The sequence below is a fragment of the Haemaphysalis longicornis genome, unplaced genomic scaffold (assembly GCF_048455015.1).
Source record: "Haemaphysalis longicornis isolate Haplotype H1 unplaced genomic scaffold, Haemaphysalis longicornis Haplotype H1 scaffold_12, whole genome shotgun sequence".
Classification (NCBI taxonomy): domain Eukaryota; kingdom Metazoa; phylum Arthropoda; class Arachnida; order Ixodida; family Ixodidae; genus Haemaphysalis; species Haemaphysalis longicornis.
In genome coordinates, this window is record NW_027526225.1 from 80553885 (window position 1) to 80571686 (window position 17802).

Genomic DNA, 17802 nt, shown 5'->3' on the forward strand with positions numbered 1-17802 from the left:
TGTCATTCGGTAGTGCTGGGTAATATCAGCGTATCTCACGTGAGTAGTGATTGCCACGCCCGCTCCGAATCTTCTTGCGGTGCCCGGTGGGCGAGTTCTCAGTCCAAGAGGTGTGCAGTATGGTTACCACGAAGAGCAGAATGAGCCGGGATCCATATGATTATTAATTGCTTCAACGGGGGTCATTGCAGTAGAGCCCTGAGCGCTTGCTTTGAAATTCTACCGGCTTGGTAAGCTCGGCAGGCTGCTTGACAATCGGAAATAGTTACTTTGGCCTTTATCTGGGAGGGAACAAGGGCTGTAGCCGCCTCTTCCGCCTTCTGGGTGTCAGATGTGTGTAGCGTCAGGCATGTAATCAGGTCCGTTCGCGAGGTTACAACCGCTTGGCATATCCTGCCTGGCATATCCTGCCACGTATGGTCGTGAGCTCCATATTGCTTTTCCAGTGCCGTAGCCCTTGTTTGTCGTCTTCGCTCATGATGTTAAGGCGACATATTTCTGGGGATGATTAATCGGATCAGAATTCGGGTTCAAATGTCAGGGGGGAAATTTAACGCGTACTCTGTGTAGCGTTTCCCTTCCGGTGGTGGTTCCCCCGAGTCTCATTTTCTGCGCTGTTTGGTGAGCGAAGATCAGTTCGTCGATAATATTGTGCAGGTTAAAGGCCACGAGGCGAACCGTAGAGGTACTTGTGGGGAGCGCAAGGTCTTGCTTATAAGGTTTTTTTAAACGTGCAACGAACCGAACGAGGAAGCACGCACACGATTCTGGACACGATGAAGGATTGCACCAGGCGAGCAATGTCTTGCTCTTTGAGTCCACGGCTCTCGTTCGCCACCCTACGGAGCATGCAAACAATTTGTGCCGTGCATTCTTGGAGGCTACGCAGGAGCAAGGTGTTTTTGGTGTTCTCTTGGTGTCATTCCTAAAATTTCAATACAGGATGTTGGGTTGATGGGTATTCCGTCGAACCAGATTCTGATGTCGCGAGCCGGGTCTCGGCGGCCTTTCTGTACTCGGATCAAGACCGACTTCTGTGGGGCTCAGGCTAAGCCACAGCGGTTGGCATACGTGTGAACTACGTCCGCCGCCCGGTTACAACAATTCGAGGGTCCTGATATGCATCGAGGGTCCCGATACAGTTTTTAACTTTGGGACCCTCGTCTGCATACTACTATTACTGCACTACTTTTTTGGAATGAATAATAAACTGAAACTGAAACAGATTTTTATAATGATATAGCTTATATCGCCCGCATACAGGGCGTGCTTGACTTCTTTACTCCCTTGGACGCTGAATATATGCGACATTCCCAGCGCCAGCGCCGAACGCGTGCAGTGGCGCCGCCCGCATATTGCTGCAGGTTTCCCCGTAGGGAAACCTGCTGCCTCGTAGGGGAGAACGAGGGCTCTCCACGCACGTCGGCGGAGCGTACGTGCCTGCGCGCCAGCGCACAAGAATGGTCGAAAATGATGGATCATGCCTGTTTTATAATATGCCACTGCATGGCCATCGCCGTGTTCTACATGCCCGCCCCCGCGATCTTCTACCTCTATATCAAATTTACCGGCTTATCCATGAAGCGCTCGACAACACGAGAGTTTAGGCGATGCAGAAGCGGTAGCGTATATTGTTTTCTTGCTTAAACTTGTTTTACGGGGGCTTGGGCGCTTCACTCGCGCGTGGAGCAACAGAAACAAAACGGCGGTTCGAAAACGCAGCGCCAGCAGAACATCACAAAGTAGGGATAAGCTGAAGCGAAAAAAACACTGCCAGCCAAAAAACTAATCGGAAGGGGCTTCAGAGCAGGCATTGTACGTTTAAAAAGCAAACTAATACAAATTAAGGAAAACGGAAAAACTAGAAAGGAGTTAAAGCTCAACGGCGCTTGCAGAAGCTTTCTCACACCGCGACCACAACGGCTGTGGTCGTCGGTTACAGGATTGACCATACCTCTAGGATACGTGATTGATTAGATACCGTATTTTCGCGCTGATAACCCCCACCAAAAATGCGAAAATTTCAGGGGTGAAGTACGTAGGCGTGCGGATTATATGCGAGGTATTTCCTTTGGTGCAACTTCGCCGCAACGCACGTTGGGCCGTGATGCCCCTAAAGCAGTTATAGCGACTAAGCCACTGTTATCCATTGACGGTGCTTATTCTGAACACACAGCTCAACAATATACCAACCTGAAAAAATGTATGCAGCAAGTCATCTAGTTACGTAGTCATCTAGGTAAGTTCTTTAGCATAAACAAATGTGCAATGTTGCTTGAGTAGTAGCTTTGGTTCATTCTTTTATGTATAAAATATGCGGGCAATATGTGTGGATATATTTTTTTTTATTTGTCGATGGAAAGTGGGGGTGCGGGTTATACGCAAGCGCGGATTATACGCGCGAAAATACGGTAATGTAAGCAAGGAAGACCATGACAAGGCTGAGTGAGAATGTTGATGGATGACACGTCAGGTAAGCTTACCCAGAAGAGCAAGCGGTATGAACTAAAGGCTGAAGCGATGAACCATAAAAATGTTACCATCCTTTCCTAAGGAAAGTCGAGAGAAGCGCGAAATCTAAAAGTGCGTGAGAACTTTCGCTAAAAGTGCGTCCAGTCGATCGTCAAACCTTCGAAGACCCAAATCGCAAACGAAGAACGAATCTACGCGACGATTATTCGCGCAATAAGCACACGCATCTACGCAAAGTCTAAATGTATACCGATACGCCCTTCTTCGTGATCGATGCGTGTATTGCTTTGTCTAGGACTGTTCCTTTTTCGCGATTTCGAAGTAACCGTTCTAACACAACAGAAGCCCGGCTACACGCACGCACCATGTGTTCAGATATCTTCTCAGAGCTATACGGTCGACCAACCGGTCTATGGGGAAATGCATTAGTTTTCTGACAGGACGCCGCCAGTCCCAGTAAGGAAACTTTCGTTTGAAAAAATACCGGGAGATGCTTAGCACTAGGAATGTAAAGTCGAAAGCTTAGTTGGACCTTCTGGTGATCTGTTATTGCACTTGGTTTCGGCCGCGGCCGTCACCATTTCACCAGCCCCCTGGGCATCACCCACCGAAGCTCGCTCCGGAAGTTAGCCATCGCCAGGCGTATCCCGTTCGCCCCCCTCCCCCCTTGGCACCTTCATCTGTCTAGGCGACTCGTATTGCACGTGCGGAAGCGGCCTACCCGCTCCCGGAGTTAAGCTCCGTCTCCCTTATCAGAGCCCTCTACCGACCCTACGCCGGCACAGCTGCTTCTTCCCTTGCCCGGCTCGCGCCATTAATTTTTGCATCTCACGATTTCCTGTACCTCACAACCCACGCGCTTGAAACATAAAGATCTAACATTTTCGCCTTAAAAAGCGCGCTGTCAGTTTCCCCGCACTAATTCTTCGATATGATTTGCTCTCATAAAAAGTTTAATTTTGTAGCACATACACCCTGTTTTTCTTTTTAAAGCGAAGCTTTACTAATCTCGTCGAGCGGTTCCGCCGTCGCGGTAAATTTCACCTTCATTTGACCGCAGTTTCGCCGTATTCTTGGCAACACATTACGCGACGCGCCGGGCGGGGCTCCACCGACGGTAGCCGCTGCCGCCGCCGCTGCCGGCTTGGCGCATGCGCTCTCCGAAGCTGGTTCGCGCCTGACGACGTGACTCGCCACGTGCGTGCGCGTTTGGCCATCGATGAGTGCGAACCGGGCAGTCTTCTTTGAGCACTGCGCGGGAGCTGGAGGCGCTGAGCCGCCGTCGGAAAGCGGCGTCTCGCCACCTTGCAGATATCGCCCGGCGAGCCGTTCAGCTAGGAAAACGCCGGAAGCAGGACTACAACCTCAGACAAACACCGGCTTTGTGAGAATAGTATAATAATTATAGCTAAATCGAATGTTGATCAAGCGAAACCAAGACTTAACTAAGCTAAGCCAAGCTTTCGATTTGCATATCCGGGGTTGTTAGTTGAGCTAAGCCGCAGCCATTTTTCTTTGGTAGTGTCTATTACAGGGTGTCGAACCGGAATTTTTTCGGGTTCGGTTCGGGTTCGGGTTCAAGCCTTTCGGGTTCGGTTCGGGTTCAGTTCCAGAGCCCCATTCCGTTCCGGTTCGAACCGCTTCGAACCCGTTCGAACCGGTTCAAACGGGTTCGAAGAAAAAAAAAGCAGGCGTGTTTTTTTCTGTTAATTTTTTGTGCTTGTTTTTCGTTTCCTTATCAAATCGGCATAACAACAAATTCATAATGAAGGTTTCTTCGTCCAAATATTTTGTCTTCGCCAAACTAAAGCGACCCTGCAACACGTTTTTCAACTTTTGTCTAAATCTTGAGTGCTTGCAGAAAGTAGTCAACCAACGCATTATACTATGGGGTCGCAATGTGCCTCAGCCAAAAATTACTGTTCTCTCCTCGTCAGATAACATAGAAACTTGCTCAAAATATTTTTCTCTCCTTCCCGGTCTTCGCGTTCTTCGACCGCTGAATGACGTCATTACAGCGGTGTAGCGGCTGTTTGCCGGCTTTCCTTATGTTGCAGAATAGAACGCATTTGATAGCCATCTAAAAAAAGCCACAAAAGCGAAGCAGAAACCTAAGTGTATCCGCAGCGACGAACAAATCACGCACTGTTGCTCTGTGCTGGCAATAGCTATAGTTTTCGCAGTGCTTCCAGATGCGACGAAGATTCAAAGCGTTTTCGAAAGTGTTTATTTATTTATTTGCTGCTTTTATTTATTCATTTATTTACCTAGTTTTATTTATTTATTTATTTATTTACTGTTGGGTTTAACGCGCCGTCGCAACGCCGACGACAAGGCGCGCCATAGTGGAGGGCTCCGGATTAATTTTGACCACCTGGGGATCTTTACGTGCGACGAAATTTCGGACACACGGACGTTTTCGCTTTTCGCTTCCATCAGAAAAGCGGCCGCCGCGACCGGGAATATAAACCGCGTCTGTGTGCTCATCAGCGCTACGCCTTAGCCACTGAGCCACCGCGGCGAGTTTATCTAAGGTGTTGAAGAGCTCCTTTAACTGTACCCGCAAAATGTTTTCTATGGTAGTGTGACGAGTATGTGGCTCCGACTGCCAAGCGTGGCAGGTGGCATTTAGAAAAATTTCCTACTGCTCATCTTTTATCTGCTAACAGAGCTGTTAGAAAGAAAGAATGGCTGTAAAGACTAATTTGACGGCGGGTATAAGACGACATTGGATAGGGAACCACTGGAGATAGGAACTTGCTAATGGCCCTTCAGCGACTGGTGACAGCGATTGGGCTCTAGGAAAGATGATAGCCAAGTGAAGTCACAAGCAGCGGTAATGATCACTTGCAGAGAGAGAGAGAGAGAGAGAGAAAATGAAGTTTAATTCAATCGAGGCAATGTTTAAAAGAGGCGTCCTCATTCGAAAGGGCCGAATTGACAGCCGTTTCCATCAAGAACAACTGATCTTCCAGGCCGCAGCTGGCCATGGCTGTCTCCCAGTTCTCTATGGAAACGTGAAGGTTGGATGGATCTACGGCACACTAGTCGCAGCCGCCTACTATGTGTATCAGGTTCCCAGGCTCTCCACAAAAGCAACGCAATGGAGAGAGTTGTGTCCCGTCAAAGAGGTGAAGTCTGGCGTTGTGTGGGAAGGTGTATGCCCACAGGGTGCGGAGTAATGTTTCCTGGTTAATCGGTAGCGATTTGTGCGGGGAGGAGTACGTTCTATGGAAGAGGCCAGAGTGCTGAGTAACTTCTTGGTCTGTGACTGCAGGATGCATGCACTCGGGCCGGGCTTCATCAGCGCCGGCTAAGCGAGTCAAATCTCGAACCACGAGGTTGATGATCTTGTTTGCCGTGGATGCCAGTATGAGCTGGCGCCCATACAATCGTGACTGGTCTCGTTGGTGGTCTCTGATTGATCATCGGAAGTGTTGTAACATGCAATCGACCGTTGGCAAAGTTGGGCCACGCCTGCTAAGGGTCTGTTATGAGAGTTTTGACGCCGCTTTGGCTAAGCGCACGTGCTGTCGCCGCTTCCTCAGCTTAGAGGGGGTTGTGTTCGGCGGTTGAGATGCTACACCTGTGGGAGGCTGCAGAACGGTAACACAAAGAGAAGGTACTGAAGAATGCTATCGGGCGGCTATTGCATCAAACCAGTTGATCGTCCCTCCCTTTTTTTCTTGCAGTTTAGTTTCTTTCCAACTGTCTCCCCTCATATATACACACGTTTTGAAAACTCTTTGATGAATATACAATATGCATTAGGCAATTAGTTATTAACTTTAGTCCCAGATGTCAATTTTAATATAGCAACAACATAATAGCGCAATACGGGCATAAAGAAACACCTTTTATAGCATTCAGGCGGTCTTCACATAACTTTGCGGCTGCTTTGTGCGTGACAAAATTTCCTGATTGGTCGGGAAGGAGAACGCTGCAAAATTTCAAATGCCAAGGACCCCAAAGATATCATGTTTGGTCCGACCGTCGAATCCGCCTTAACTGACACGCTAATTATTTTAATCAAAATTAATCAACACACCAGTCCCAACAATTCACATTAGCTCATTCACTCACCTAACTAATTTCAACTTCAACTTTATTGAGCATTTCGTACATAGAAATGCGAGGACAAACACAAAAAGCTGCAAAACTGCAGCTTGACGAGGTGTTTGCACATTACGGTTGGCGTGGCAGAGCAGAAACAGGAGTTTAAAGCATACGCACAGGAAATAATCCTAAGAAAAGGAAATCTCGCCTTAACATGTTGATATTACATACAAACATAAAAGAAAGCATTAAAACGCACTATAGCTTACAGTTTGTAAAAGATACTTATTAAATGATATACATACACGCATATTGGAACTCATAGGTACATACATACATATAAAGGTTAAAAAACAAAACAGGGTACACAGGTATATAAAAAGAGAAATATTGGATATGTACGGAACCTGTGTAGACACAAAAAAGCAAAAGACAAAACTTGAAGAAAAAGTCATGTTATATACAGGTATGCATACACTCATCAAAATCTGCACTACAGAAGTATCCACATAAAAAAAATAAACACAATATTCGCAAAAATGAGTGTACGGTACTTTTTAGATGCTAAAGTTTTCAGGGAATGAAGACAATGCCAATAAAACGATTGAAAAATATTACAAGTAATTTTGGCTAAACCAAGGTTGCCACGAGAGACAACACTTAATAGATTGTCAGCTAAAAATGTTCTATGTTCAGCAGTAAACTTTTCCTTAAGTCTCACTTAGAAATTGTATTTATAGCTATGCCACTCTCGGCTAGGTTATTTAAAAGGCGGGCAGTTCGGGATTGCAACCATTCATTGCCATAATTCGTTCTGGAAAACGGCACGAACCATGTACTCCTTCCCCTAATTTCGTACGGTACGTCCAACGGTTTTCTTAAACTACATCGACTTAGATATGCTACACCGTTGTGTTGCAAGCTATTTTTATACTTTGTTAGGAGATTAAAGTTGTAGATACATTGGACAGGAAGCAAATTATACTGCAGAAATAGTTCGTTGGTGTGAGAGTCATATGGTACAGTTGCGATATGTCGAATGGGCTTTTTCTGAAATAAATGCAGCTTAATTATATTTTTTTCGGAACTGGTTAACCATACGAGGCTGCAGTAATTGATGTGAGCTGTGAATATGGCATGATAAAGAATAAGTTTAATATTTGATGTAACCACAGGCCGTAACCTGCAAAGCACCCCACACGCTCGAGATAAATTAGTGCAGACGTGATCGACATGGGCATCCCATTTTATATGTTCATTAAAAACAATGCCTAATCTTTTTATTTCACGAACTGTACAAATCTTTTCAGATACGATGTAAAAACTGAGGATTCTGTCAACAGATCTTTGAGCTGGTGAAAATAACACCGCTTTAGTTTTCTTAGTATTTATTTTTAACGAGTTTGCTTTATCCATTTGTGAAGCTTTTGGAGAGTTATGTTTGCTAAATGCAAAAGCTGAGTAGTATCACACGATTGAAAGAAAATGCTGGTATCATCTGCGTAAATAATAAAATGTGCAATGTCAGTAATTTCTACGATATCATTCATATAAATATTAATCAAGATTTGCCCTAGAAGACTGCCTTGCGGAACTTCAGCCCTTACTTCTTGTGAAGAAGAGTTGTGTTCCTTTATTGCTACGGCCTGTTGCCGGTTACCTAAATAAGATTGCAAAAGAGTAAAGCCCCCGGAATCCATAATGTTGTAATTTTTAAAGCAATGTTAAATTACTAATTTTATCAAATCCTTTGAAAAAGTCTATAAATATAACTAAAGTTACCTTTTTTTCTTCAAATCCCTGGATTATTAATTCTTTTTGCGTTAATAAAGCTAATTCGTTGACATATGTTTACGAAAACCGAGCTGTTTTGATGATATAATAGAGTGTTTGTCACAAAAGGACACAAGGTGTTTCGCGATTACTTTTTCTAGCCTTTTAAAATAACTGGAAGTACAGAAACCGGTCTATAATTGGAAAAATTGATTTTGTCCCCGGATTTAAACAGTAGCGTGACCTTAGCTTGCTGCATCTTTTTTGGAAAAACACCAGTAGTAAGGCATAAGTTATATATATGGCTAAGCGGCGATACAAGAAGGTCCAGTACAAACTTAATAGGCCGAATCTGAAGCCTATCGATGTCTATGGCCTTGCTATTTTTATTGACAAGAAAATCGACCATATTTCCTGAGGCGTTACCGGAGAAAAAAAGGCTCTGTGCGGGTTAGAATCCTTTAGGAACCTCATAGCGCTTTCATTGTGGGAGCATTGCATACCATTCGTTAAATAGTGAATAAACTTGGTTGCCAGTTCTTGACTCTTCAGTGGTTTATTATCTACTGTCAATTCAAAGTCGTCGTTACGGGGGGTAAGTGGGTGCAAAAGTTTATTCAATTCCAGCCACATGACATCACGCCGTGGAGGAAGCCTCAGAAAACACATGTTCGAAGTACATTTTTTTAGTATAGCGTAAGAACTCTGTCACAAAGTTTCGGTACTTTTTAAAGGCTACAAAATCGTCCCTGTTCTTTGTTTTTACAAACTTATGGTACAATAAATCTTTTTTACGGATCATCTTCAGACATTCGTCTGTAATCCATGGTTTCCTTATATTCTTATTTTTCTTGACGATCTTAAGTGAAAAATACTTTTTATATGCATCTTTATATGATTCAAGAAAAGTATCGTAGGCATCATCTGCAGTGGTGCACAGAAGTAAAGGGTTCCACCAAATAGAGGGAATTTTCTGACGAAAAGTAGTCAAAGTATTCTGATTAATATCGTGAAAAGCGAAAGATTCGGGGAATTGCTTACATCTTAGTATTTCTGTGTGCATTGAGAACATATATATAGGTAAATGGTCGCCTATATGTACACCAATCACACCGGACATGGTACTGCTACTTGTATCACTGATTGTAAATACATCAATAAGACTTTGGGAAAGACGGCCCATACGAGTCGGTTCTTTGATCACGTTCATGCAGCCGAAATAACCGAAAAGGAGCTCTAGATCACGCGAATGTGCGCTTGCCTGTAATATGTTAATGTTAAAGTCCCCACCAATAGTTATTTGTAAACCATAAGACGAAACAAAATTCAGAAGGTCTTCTAAAAATGCGAAACAATTTTCGAGTTTTCCATCAGGGGGGCGGTACACAACAACAAAAATTGCATTTTTACATTGCACCGTTAAAGCTTCATAATCTGTCGTAACTGTCGAAAATTCGTTCATGGTACTACAAGAAAGCTGTGTAGACACGAGCTGTAACACACCCCCACATCGCGGTAGGACCTATTTAGAAAGAACGTGTTGAAGCCCGAAAGGCGCAGCACTTCTGTGTCACTCGTATACGAGGTTTCCGTTATCATGACAACGTCGAACTTGAAACTTTCAAAGCTGCGTTTTCTTTTCTTGTAGTTTCACATTCTTCTTTCATTTCCTCGTAGCTTTTGTTGAAGAATTCGCAGCTTTTTTGCCTTTCCAGATTTTCTTTCCTAGTGTTTTTATATTCTTTTTTAATTTCCTCGTAGCTTTTCTGCATTTCCCTTACTTCTTTTCCAAATTCACGCTTAAGATCAGCGATCTCGCGTCTTAGGTCAGCAATGTCAGTTTTCATGACCAAAGGAATGCGGGATTATACACAAGGGCACACAATAGCAATGACACTGGGTGGTTGGCACCAGAGGCAACAGAAAAAGACACTGAGTAAGCGAACAAAGATTACTGCAGAATATTCAAACCTGTGAAATAGGAAGGCGACTATCAGGCGACCGTTCTGTTCGCTGCCTCCGCTGCCAAGTGATGCTGAGGTGGACGGAGCGTTCTTTTAAAGGATCCACTTCATGACGAAAGCCACACGTGGTCCAGGAAACAGGGGGTGTGGAGAGGCGATGTGGCGAGGGGGTGTGGCGAGTCTACCCGCTAACCCGCACTAATCGACTTCAATCCATTCTCCTCTTAAGTTTAAGGTTAAACAGATTCGAGATAACATAAAAATGCCATCAAATATACTTTAAAAGTGGAAATTAGGATTCCCCATTATTTTAAATCTCATGTTCTCTTAGAGCAGGAATCAAAAGACACAACGGCACTGTATACAAGAAAAAAGTTACGTTAATTTTGAGAACTGCGAGTGTTTGTGTCTCAGTGCTGTTTGTATATAACTTTCCATTCAAACTATAAGTGGAAGATATGGATGTATTGTTGATGGTGTCCCTGAAGGCCTTCACAAGCAGACAGGGATGCATGCGAATTAACAAGACATTAAAAACTTTAGGCGATTTTAAACACCATGTAGAGAAACCATGAAGAATATTCCATGATATGTTGCCTCGTAATAGGCGTTATAACTTAAGTTATTCTAAACGTAAAAGATAATTGGGAGAGATGGGCAGTGCCTAACGCAAAGTGATAGTATATACGGACAACTTTACATTAAATTGAGGGAAATAATTAGAAGAGAACATGATGGGCCTTGGGAACTGCAGACTACGCAAAATATTTCATGGTTCTGTCCGGGAAGTGGCAAAATATCTTCAGACGCAAGGTAGGGTACCGAACTGGAAAACTAGAAATCACATTTTTGAAGCCTCGGAACCGGTTCGGAACGGTTCCTTTGATTCGTTCCGGTTCGGGTTCAGTTCCAAAATGGCGGAAAAAATACGGTTCCGGTTCAGTTCCGGTTCCGGGCAAAAATTCGGGTTCGGTTCCGGTTTTCGGTTCGGTTCCGGTTCCGGTTCGACACCCTGGTCTATTATCACGGCAGCCGTGAGAATTACCGTCAGAAATTCGTCAGGGCAGCCACCTTTCATTGGCTATGAACACTACCCGGAGATACTATGGGTTACGTATTCGCTAAAAAGCCGTGGTTGCAGCTGCCTCTGTAGGGCTGTGGTGTAGTACTTGGTTCTAAACGAGAAGGCTCAGGTTCAAGTACGACAATGGGATATTTTTTTCTAGCTTTCGGAATTTTTCAGTCATCGTGATTTTGTTAGTTTTTTTTACTCTGCTTTTTACCAAATCAAAAAGTCGACGCCCAGGACGTCCAGAGTGGGTTGAATTACATTTAATATGGGTTGGGTTCTGTGTCGTTGGGCTGGGTTAGATTAGGTTTGCCGCAAGTTGGCTGGATTTGGGTGGGTTATGCCACGTTACGTTAGGTTAGGTTAGGTTATGTTACGTTAGGTTACGTTGGGACGTAATATTATTCAGCAAATTTTAGGCCAGTAAACTTTAATGGAAACTGCCGTGAGAATTTCCCGGAGGTAATTCTCACGGCTGCGTGAGATTAGACGCAGCATTTTTCTTTTTGGTAAGTATTACGGGTGGAAGCCATAACTAGCCGAGAAATCAGCTGTGCCTGTAAAGGGTACTTCACTGCCCGTACTCAATTACTGAGGAGAAGCCACCCAAACGCCGATTCAGGCATGTAGGTGCAATGAGGACGGCACGGTCCAGGGAAAGCAGTCGAAGGCAAGTGACTTTTCGACGACACGTAATACAGAGTGAGAGTGCATTATAAGCCGCCCTAAACATTTATTTGTGATGCGACAGACGACACCAGCTAAAGCGCCCCTCACGCAGGCGCAGAACCCCCGCCGCGAGTGATGCATCAGGACAGGACAACTGCATCAGGACAGGGATAGTACGAAGGCCGCGAAAAATACGGTCGCTGGTCTATTCTTGCCATTAGCTAGGCGTGTCGCATTCTAACTACCGCTTGATGTTTATATTTGAGCGAGGGCAGTCATCTCAGAAAAGTAGCCCCCGAAGTTGAGAGGAAAAACAGACTGGTATTCTTCCCCATACAATGCTAATTTTAAAATTCTTTTCTCGGTGCACCGAATCGCAAGTTTGGAAGACAAAAAAAATTGGAGCAGCTTGTATTAGCGGTGCAAGGCTATAGAAACAGCAGAGTTCGTGGCCCCTCTTCCTTCGCCGAAGACCCGGCTGGTGCACCTCACATAGATTTCCGAACTTGCCGCTGATAGTTGTCCAAGACTGGCAGGCCCGTATCGTTTTGTCCACAGCCTTTCACATCTCTCCCAAAGTGGACCGCGCTAGCACGAGCTAGAACCTGCGGCAACCGGCTTCGCGCACTTGGCGTGTGTAGCGCGAACTCGGCCTCTGTGCTCCCCACTTCAGGCGCGAACGCACGTGAACTGGCGAGGAGAACATCACGCGAGAGGTCACGCCATGAACGCTGGGCATGCGTTCTAGAAAGTCGAGCTGGCCGACGCCGGGCGCTAGTCACGAGGCGCACGCTCACGTGCGCTCGGGTGGGCTGAGTTTTCTGAGTTTTTGTTCCCTTGCGCCTGCCCCATGCTCGAGCATGGGAATGTCGTGTGGCACCCTTTGCTGAATTAAGAAAGATGTTTCTTCCCGCTCGCCACATTTTAAGTGCGAATGCACTTCTTAAGCGAGCCTGAATCGTCCGCCGCCGTAGTCCGCATAGCAACAGCTGCGGGTGCGCGCGCTCCTCGTCTTCCTTGGCAACGGGGGGAGATGGGCGCGCGCTGCCTGGCCGCTGACATGGCACATACCCACGTGGGGGATTGGCCAGGAATCGGGCGTGAGAAGGGCTAATGCACCCGCTTAAAGGAGTACTGACACGAAATTTCAAAGCTGAGATCCGCTCTAGCAATCAAGTACAACGACAACACAAATAGGTGTCTGTGAATAAATGCATCTTTCTTTCTTTGTAGTTGTGTGTGTGTGTGTGTGTGATCTCACTTTCGCGAACATTACCGAACCGCGCAAATTCAACTCGTGCATTCGCACTTTCACATTCTTCCCCTCGGGGAAATGCGGGGAATTTTTTTATTTGAGAACCGAAAACCGACCAAAAGGCACTGTGGCGAATCAAACCGCCGTTTGCCTTTTCCAAGCGTCGTTAAGTGGGCTCGCGTGATCATGTTTATTCGCGAAAGAATTTAGCCAGGTTAAAAGTAGAGAACGCTGAGTATATCAACCGAAAAAATGTCTGTCTTAACCTATTTCCAGCGAACACACGCACAAAAAAGAAGCGAAAGTCAAGCAAAAGTTCACAAGACACACGCTTTGCACGCAACCTGCGTTTGTAAACCATTTGTGGTGAAGAATGAATCTAACAGAGAATGTCAATCAGCCTTTTGAGAAACGGTCCGGGAGCGCGTTCCGCGCTCTTCGCCGTGTAGAAGAATGCACGCAAGCTCACTTTTTTTCCGTCCTTCCACCAGGTTACCGTGGGAGGTGGGTCTCCGTGGGCGTTGCACCGCAGGACGAGGGTACTTCCCACAGACGTGTTGAGCACGGTAGTTCGCACTCCTCCCTCCACCTTGGCCGGCACTGGAAAGAGATGTAGAGGAAGACTGATTTGTTAACAAGCTAAACGTTCGAGTCGTACGAAGCAGCTCAACAGGGGAGTTTCAAGACTAGGAAAAAGAGAAAAAAAGGATGCAGTTCCACTCAACGTGAAAGCCGTTGGAAGTGCGCAGCAGTGACTCGCCAATGTTTCCTTTGTGTTATTGTTATGAGTACTCTGTGCTTGTGTTTATTTCTGTTTTGCTTTCGTTTTTCATTCGTGTGTGGTTTTCTGTTCTTTTCCTGTGTTTTGCTTCTCTTTTTGCGTGTGTTGCTTTTATTTTTCCGTGTTCAGGTTTTTTTTTCCGTGTTTCACTTTTGTTTATCTTTTAATCAACTGGGGCGCAATAACCCCTCAAATTGCCCGATTTCTCTAACTGCCCGACTCCCGTACGGACATGCGCCGCGAAGCGAGGAACAACAGTAATCATCGGAGAAGGCTGCTGAAGACTCGCCTCCGACTCCCATGACTGCCATTGTCTCTTTCAGTGCGTTTGTCTTTCTGGGGTACAAAGAAGCTGGGCCACTGCCATAGGGATATGTGTTATGCTATCCACTCATTTGTTGCAGAGAGGACTCGTCTGCAGTAATAGAACTATTCGGACCAGGTTGACTTTTGTTTTGCTTTCGCACTCCTCTTTTCTCTCTTTCTCCTGAACTAAATCATTTTTTCTTCTCCCCTATTCGGTCTTGCCTAATTGCTTTTCACGACTAAAACAAGTTCTTCTTGCCCAATCCCCATAAGTGGGTATGCGTCGTTTGACTTGCGCGACGCCCAACGACACTGGGCGGACCACGTCCCGGGCACCTAAGGTGCTCCGCACTTAGAATACTCATCATGCATCATGAGACTGGGATATTGCTGTGATTATAATGCGGTTTAAGAAAAGTAGGGCGGTAAACATATTCTGTGTTGAGAGCTCATGGCATTTACAGAATTTGTCACTAAATGGAACCGGTCAGCTCCATGTCGTTTTTTTATGACGCACGAGTGCAGTCGTCGAGACAGGGTTTGCGCTATAGCGATACTGTTCAAGAAAACTGCTTTATTTTTCGATACACCGTGGGAAAATCAGGTTTGCGACGTTTCGTTGTTGCAAAAAAAGGTCCTACGCGGGAAGTTCACACGCAACATCGAAATAGTGCTCCATAGGGGGAAATGCGCGATTCTTAGCTCTGTAGGCATAAAAGAACGCAGTTTGCATCCAACAGTGCTTTCTTCTTGTCTTCTATTTCAGTGCTTCCGCAACAGCCCACGAGCTCTCCTCAAATGGCGTGGCTCAAAAAGAACAAAAAAATCTGAAGAAATTCAGAGAATTGTCTACTAATGCGCAGCATTCTTATGCCGCTCTTCTAGAGAGTGAGTTCGTTACAGCCAAATACGGCTATGAGTAGCGAAAGACGTTGGATAGTTTTATTCTTTTTAAGTCTTCTTTTGTTTTCTTTCACCAATGACGTAAATTTATACCATTATAGCGATGAAGTTCTCTTACTTCGCTAATTATGTTTTTTGTTTACGAGGATTCAAGGCGTACAGTTGGTTTGTATACGCTAATTTTTAATTCGATTTTTAACGTTTTTTATGCGGGCTTTTTTCGTTTATTGTTAGTTTTTTTGAGGGAGAAGTATAAGATGAATATTTTTATTTTGTCGGATCAGTTTTGCGAAAATTCTGCTTTCTATTTATCATAATTTTGATTTTACAAAATTCTGTCCTCCCAATTATCTTCATTTAGGCTATGATAATGATTACAGGTGTCACTTCCGCGAAATCTGCATTTTTTCTATGGAAAATGCAAGGCATTGCACGGTCTTGGCTGTGGGGGCATTCGGCAAAGAATGCTACGCATTAAAAAAAATCGTCTTTCTGACTCTGCCTCCCTGGAGGTACGACAGGAACCATCGGACGCCAGTAAACCCCGCTACGAACTTTTCTGGGGCAACCCGGTTCCCTGGAGTGTATGCTTGGACACCAGGGCGCTGACCGAAGCAATCTGTGTCCTTCGCTGACCGGAACCAAGTGGTCTCACCCACGCCACAAGGCATTAACGCCCTGTCAATGCGCGTTGTGCCTCTGTTTGCCGCATTTTTATGTAACACACAGCGCCACTAGAGGCAGACAGAAGCCGACAAGCAACAGAAAGTATTTCCGGGATAAAGAGGTGGTGAAGTGCTTTTCGCAGGAACGAATGCCGCCGTTTGTCCTCTCTCCATTACTGTCACTCTAGGGATTCGCTAATGCGGTGGCGAAAGGGAAGACGGGAGGGATTCGCACCTACATCGAGTGGAAACAACCCTGTGACGTGGATGCCAAAAAACGTGCGTTCGAGGTCTTACACCTATACACTAGCCGAATGGCTAGACATGACTTGATTTTGCTAATTCCGTGCTAACGTTATCAGAGGTTACTCCAAGAGTAAGTGCTCCTACAGTAATATGCGAATGTTGCGGCATCTTTGTCATGAAGCAGGTGTTGCAAGTTGCGGACCTGCGGAGCATTTGGGGGCGATCGAAAGGCGCGGACCGACCATCAGGGTGTTGTGGGTCAAGTTGTCCCCTTCACGCCTTGTTAAGCTTTGTATGTGGCGCTGCCGGTGCTACTTTTGGTAGTCCAAATGTTAGACCCGTGCGTGGTTCGATAGTGTCACTTGCGAAGTATTTGTGGCGTTTTTTTTTTACTCGGCCAACGAACGTTTAGAAGACGTGAACAAGATACAACAGCTTAGGATGATGTCGCGATTCTAGGAGTTGGTATACGCTCTCTCCATACCTCCCAACGACTGGGTGAAGAAATATTTGGAATACATCTATCGATGGCGGACTAAATAGAACGCCGAGACGTCCATGACCCTTACTTGGTCATCCAAATATTCATATCATTTTTATTTACTTTATTTGGCTATCCAACTGGTTTAGATTTCGCTAGAACGTTGCTAAAGCGTATATATAAATAAATAATTTACTCCTAGCAAAAAATAAAAACGAGGAAAAGAAGAAACGACGTGCGGCGGCTAGAGGAGGGTGCGGGAATCCAATCATCTAGCGGATACAAGCGATGACTCTCAGGCAATCCTAAAATGAAGACGGTATTGTTCGAATAGATATATTCACCAATGCGGCCGCAAGATAGGACATAAATACAAGTAGATTTTTGGTTAAAAGATTTCAAGTTCCACCAAAAGCCCGGAGGCGAAACGTGAAAGTATGTCCTTTTGCTAATAATCCCTAAAGATTTGAGGATAACGCTTGCTGTGAACATTTTTTAAAATCTTAAACCCTTGATAATACTACCGCATTGTTGCCTAGGTGCACTACCTACCACAAACACCCCAACAACAACTAACAACTAACTAACAAACAACTAACAACACTCAACACAACCCGTCACATATCCGTCGTGGCTTTAAAATTAAACCACCCATTATCCGACAACATGTACGAACGAGAAAACAAGCTATTGTTTTCAGGCAGGAACTATAATTTGCCAAAGCGACGGTGTCTGTAAGGGTGCTTCTTTGCATTCCACGAGACACTGCGGCGAAGCCTACACGCCAGCTCGACGTTAAAGTGTTAGCTTGCTGTGTGTACCGCGTGTACCGAAACTCGACATCGCATGCGCACGCGGGCCCGACGAGGGCCGGCCGCGCATCAGCGGATTTATGTCACTCGATGTGAACCAATGCGCCCATGCCCTCTTGGGTCCCGGTACGCACGGTACGCACGGTATGCAAAAACTCTCTATTTGTAAGCTGCGAGGGAGAGCGAGGGCACGGTTGAGGAAGCCGCAAAAAGCAAGCGAGTTTCCCTCGCAAATGAAGAAAGGTCCGCATTCGTAACGTCCCAACAGTAACACAACAGGCGACGACAATTCCATTCAAATGGGGCTGCCAGCTACATTCTAGCGCGACATAAGCCCCCAGCAAACTCGG

The 17802-nt window shown here is 45.4% G+C and overlaps 1 protein-coding gene across 1 annotated transcript in view; it reads right to left on the bottom strand.

Moving 5' to 3' along the window:
- Nucleotides 1-17802, bottom strand: part of LOC144162859 (muscle, skeletal receptor tyrosine protein kinase-like) — a gene marked incomplete in the record, with an annotated part of 645867 nt that overhangs the window by 40059 nt on the left and 588006 nt on the right. Inside the window, 1 exon segment of the mRNA XM_077693565.1 lies at nucleotides 13728-13858. Within this exon segment, the coding sequence (XP_077549691.1) occupies nucleotides 13728-13858 (131 nt within the window).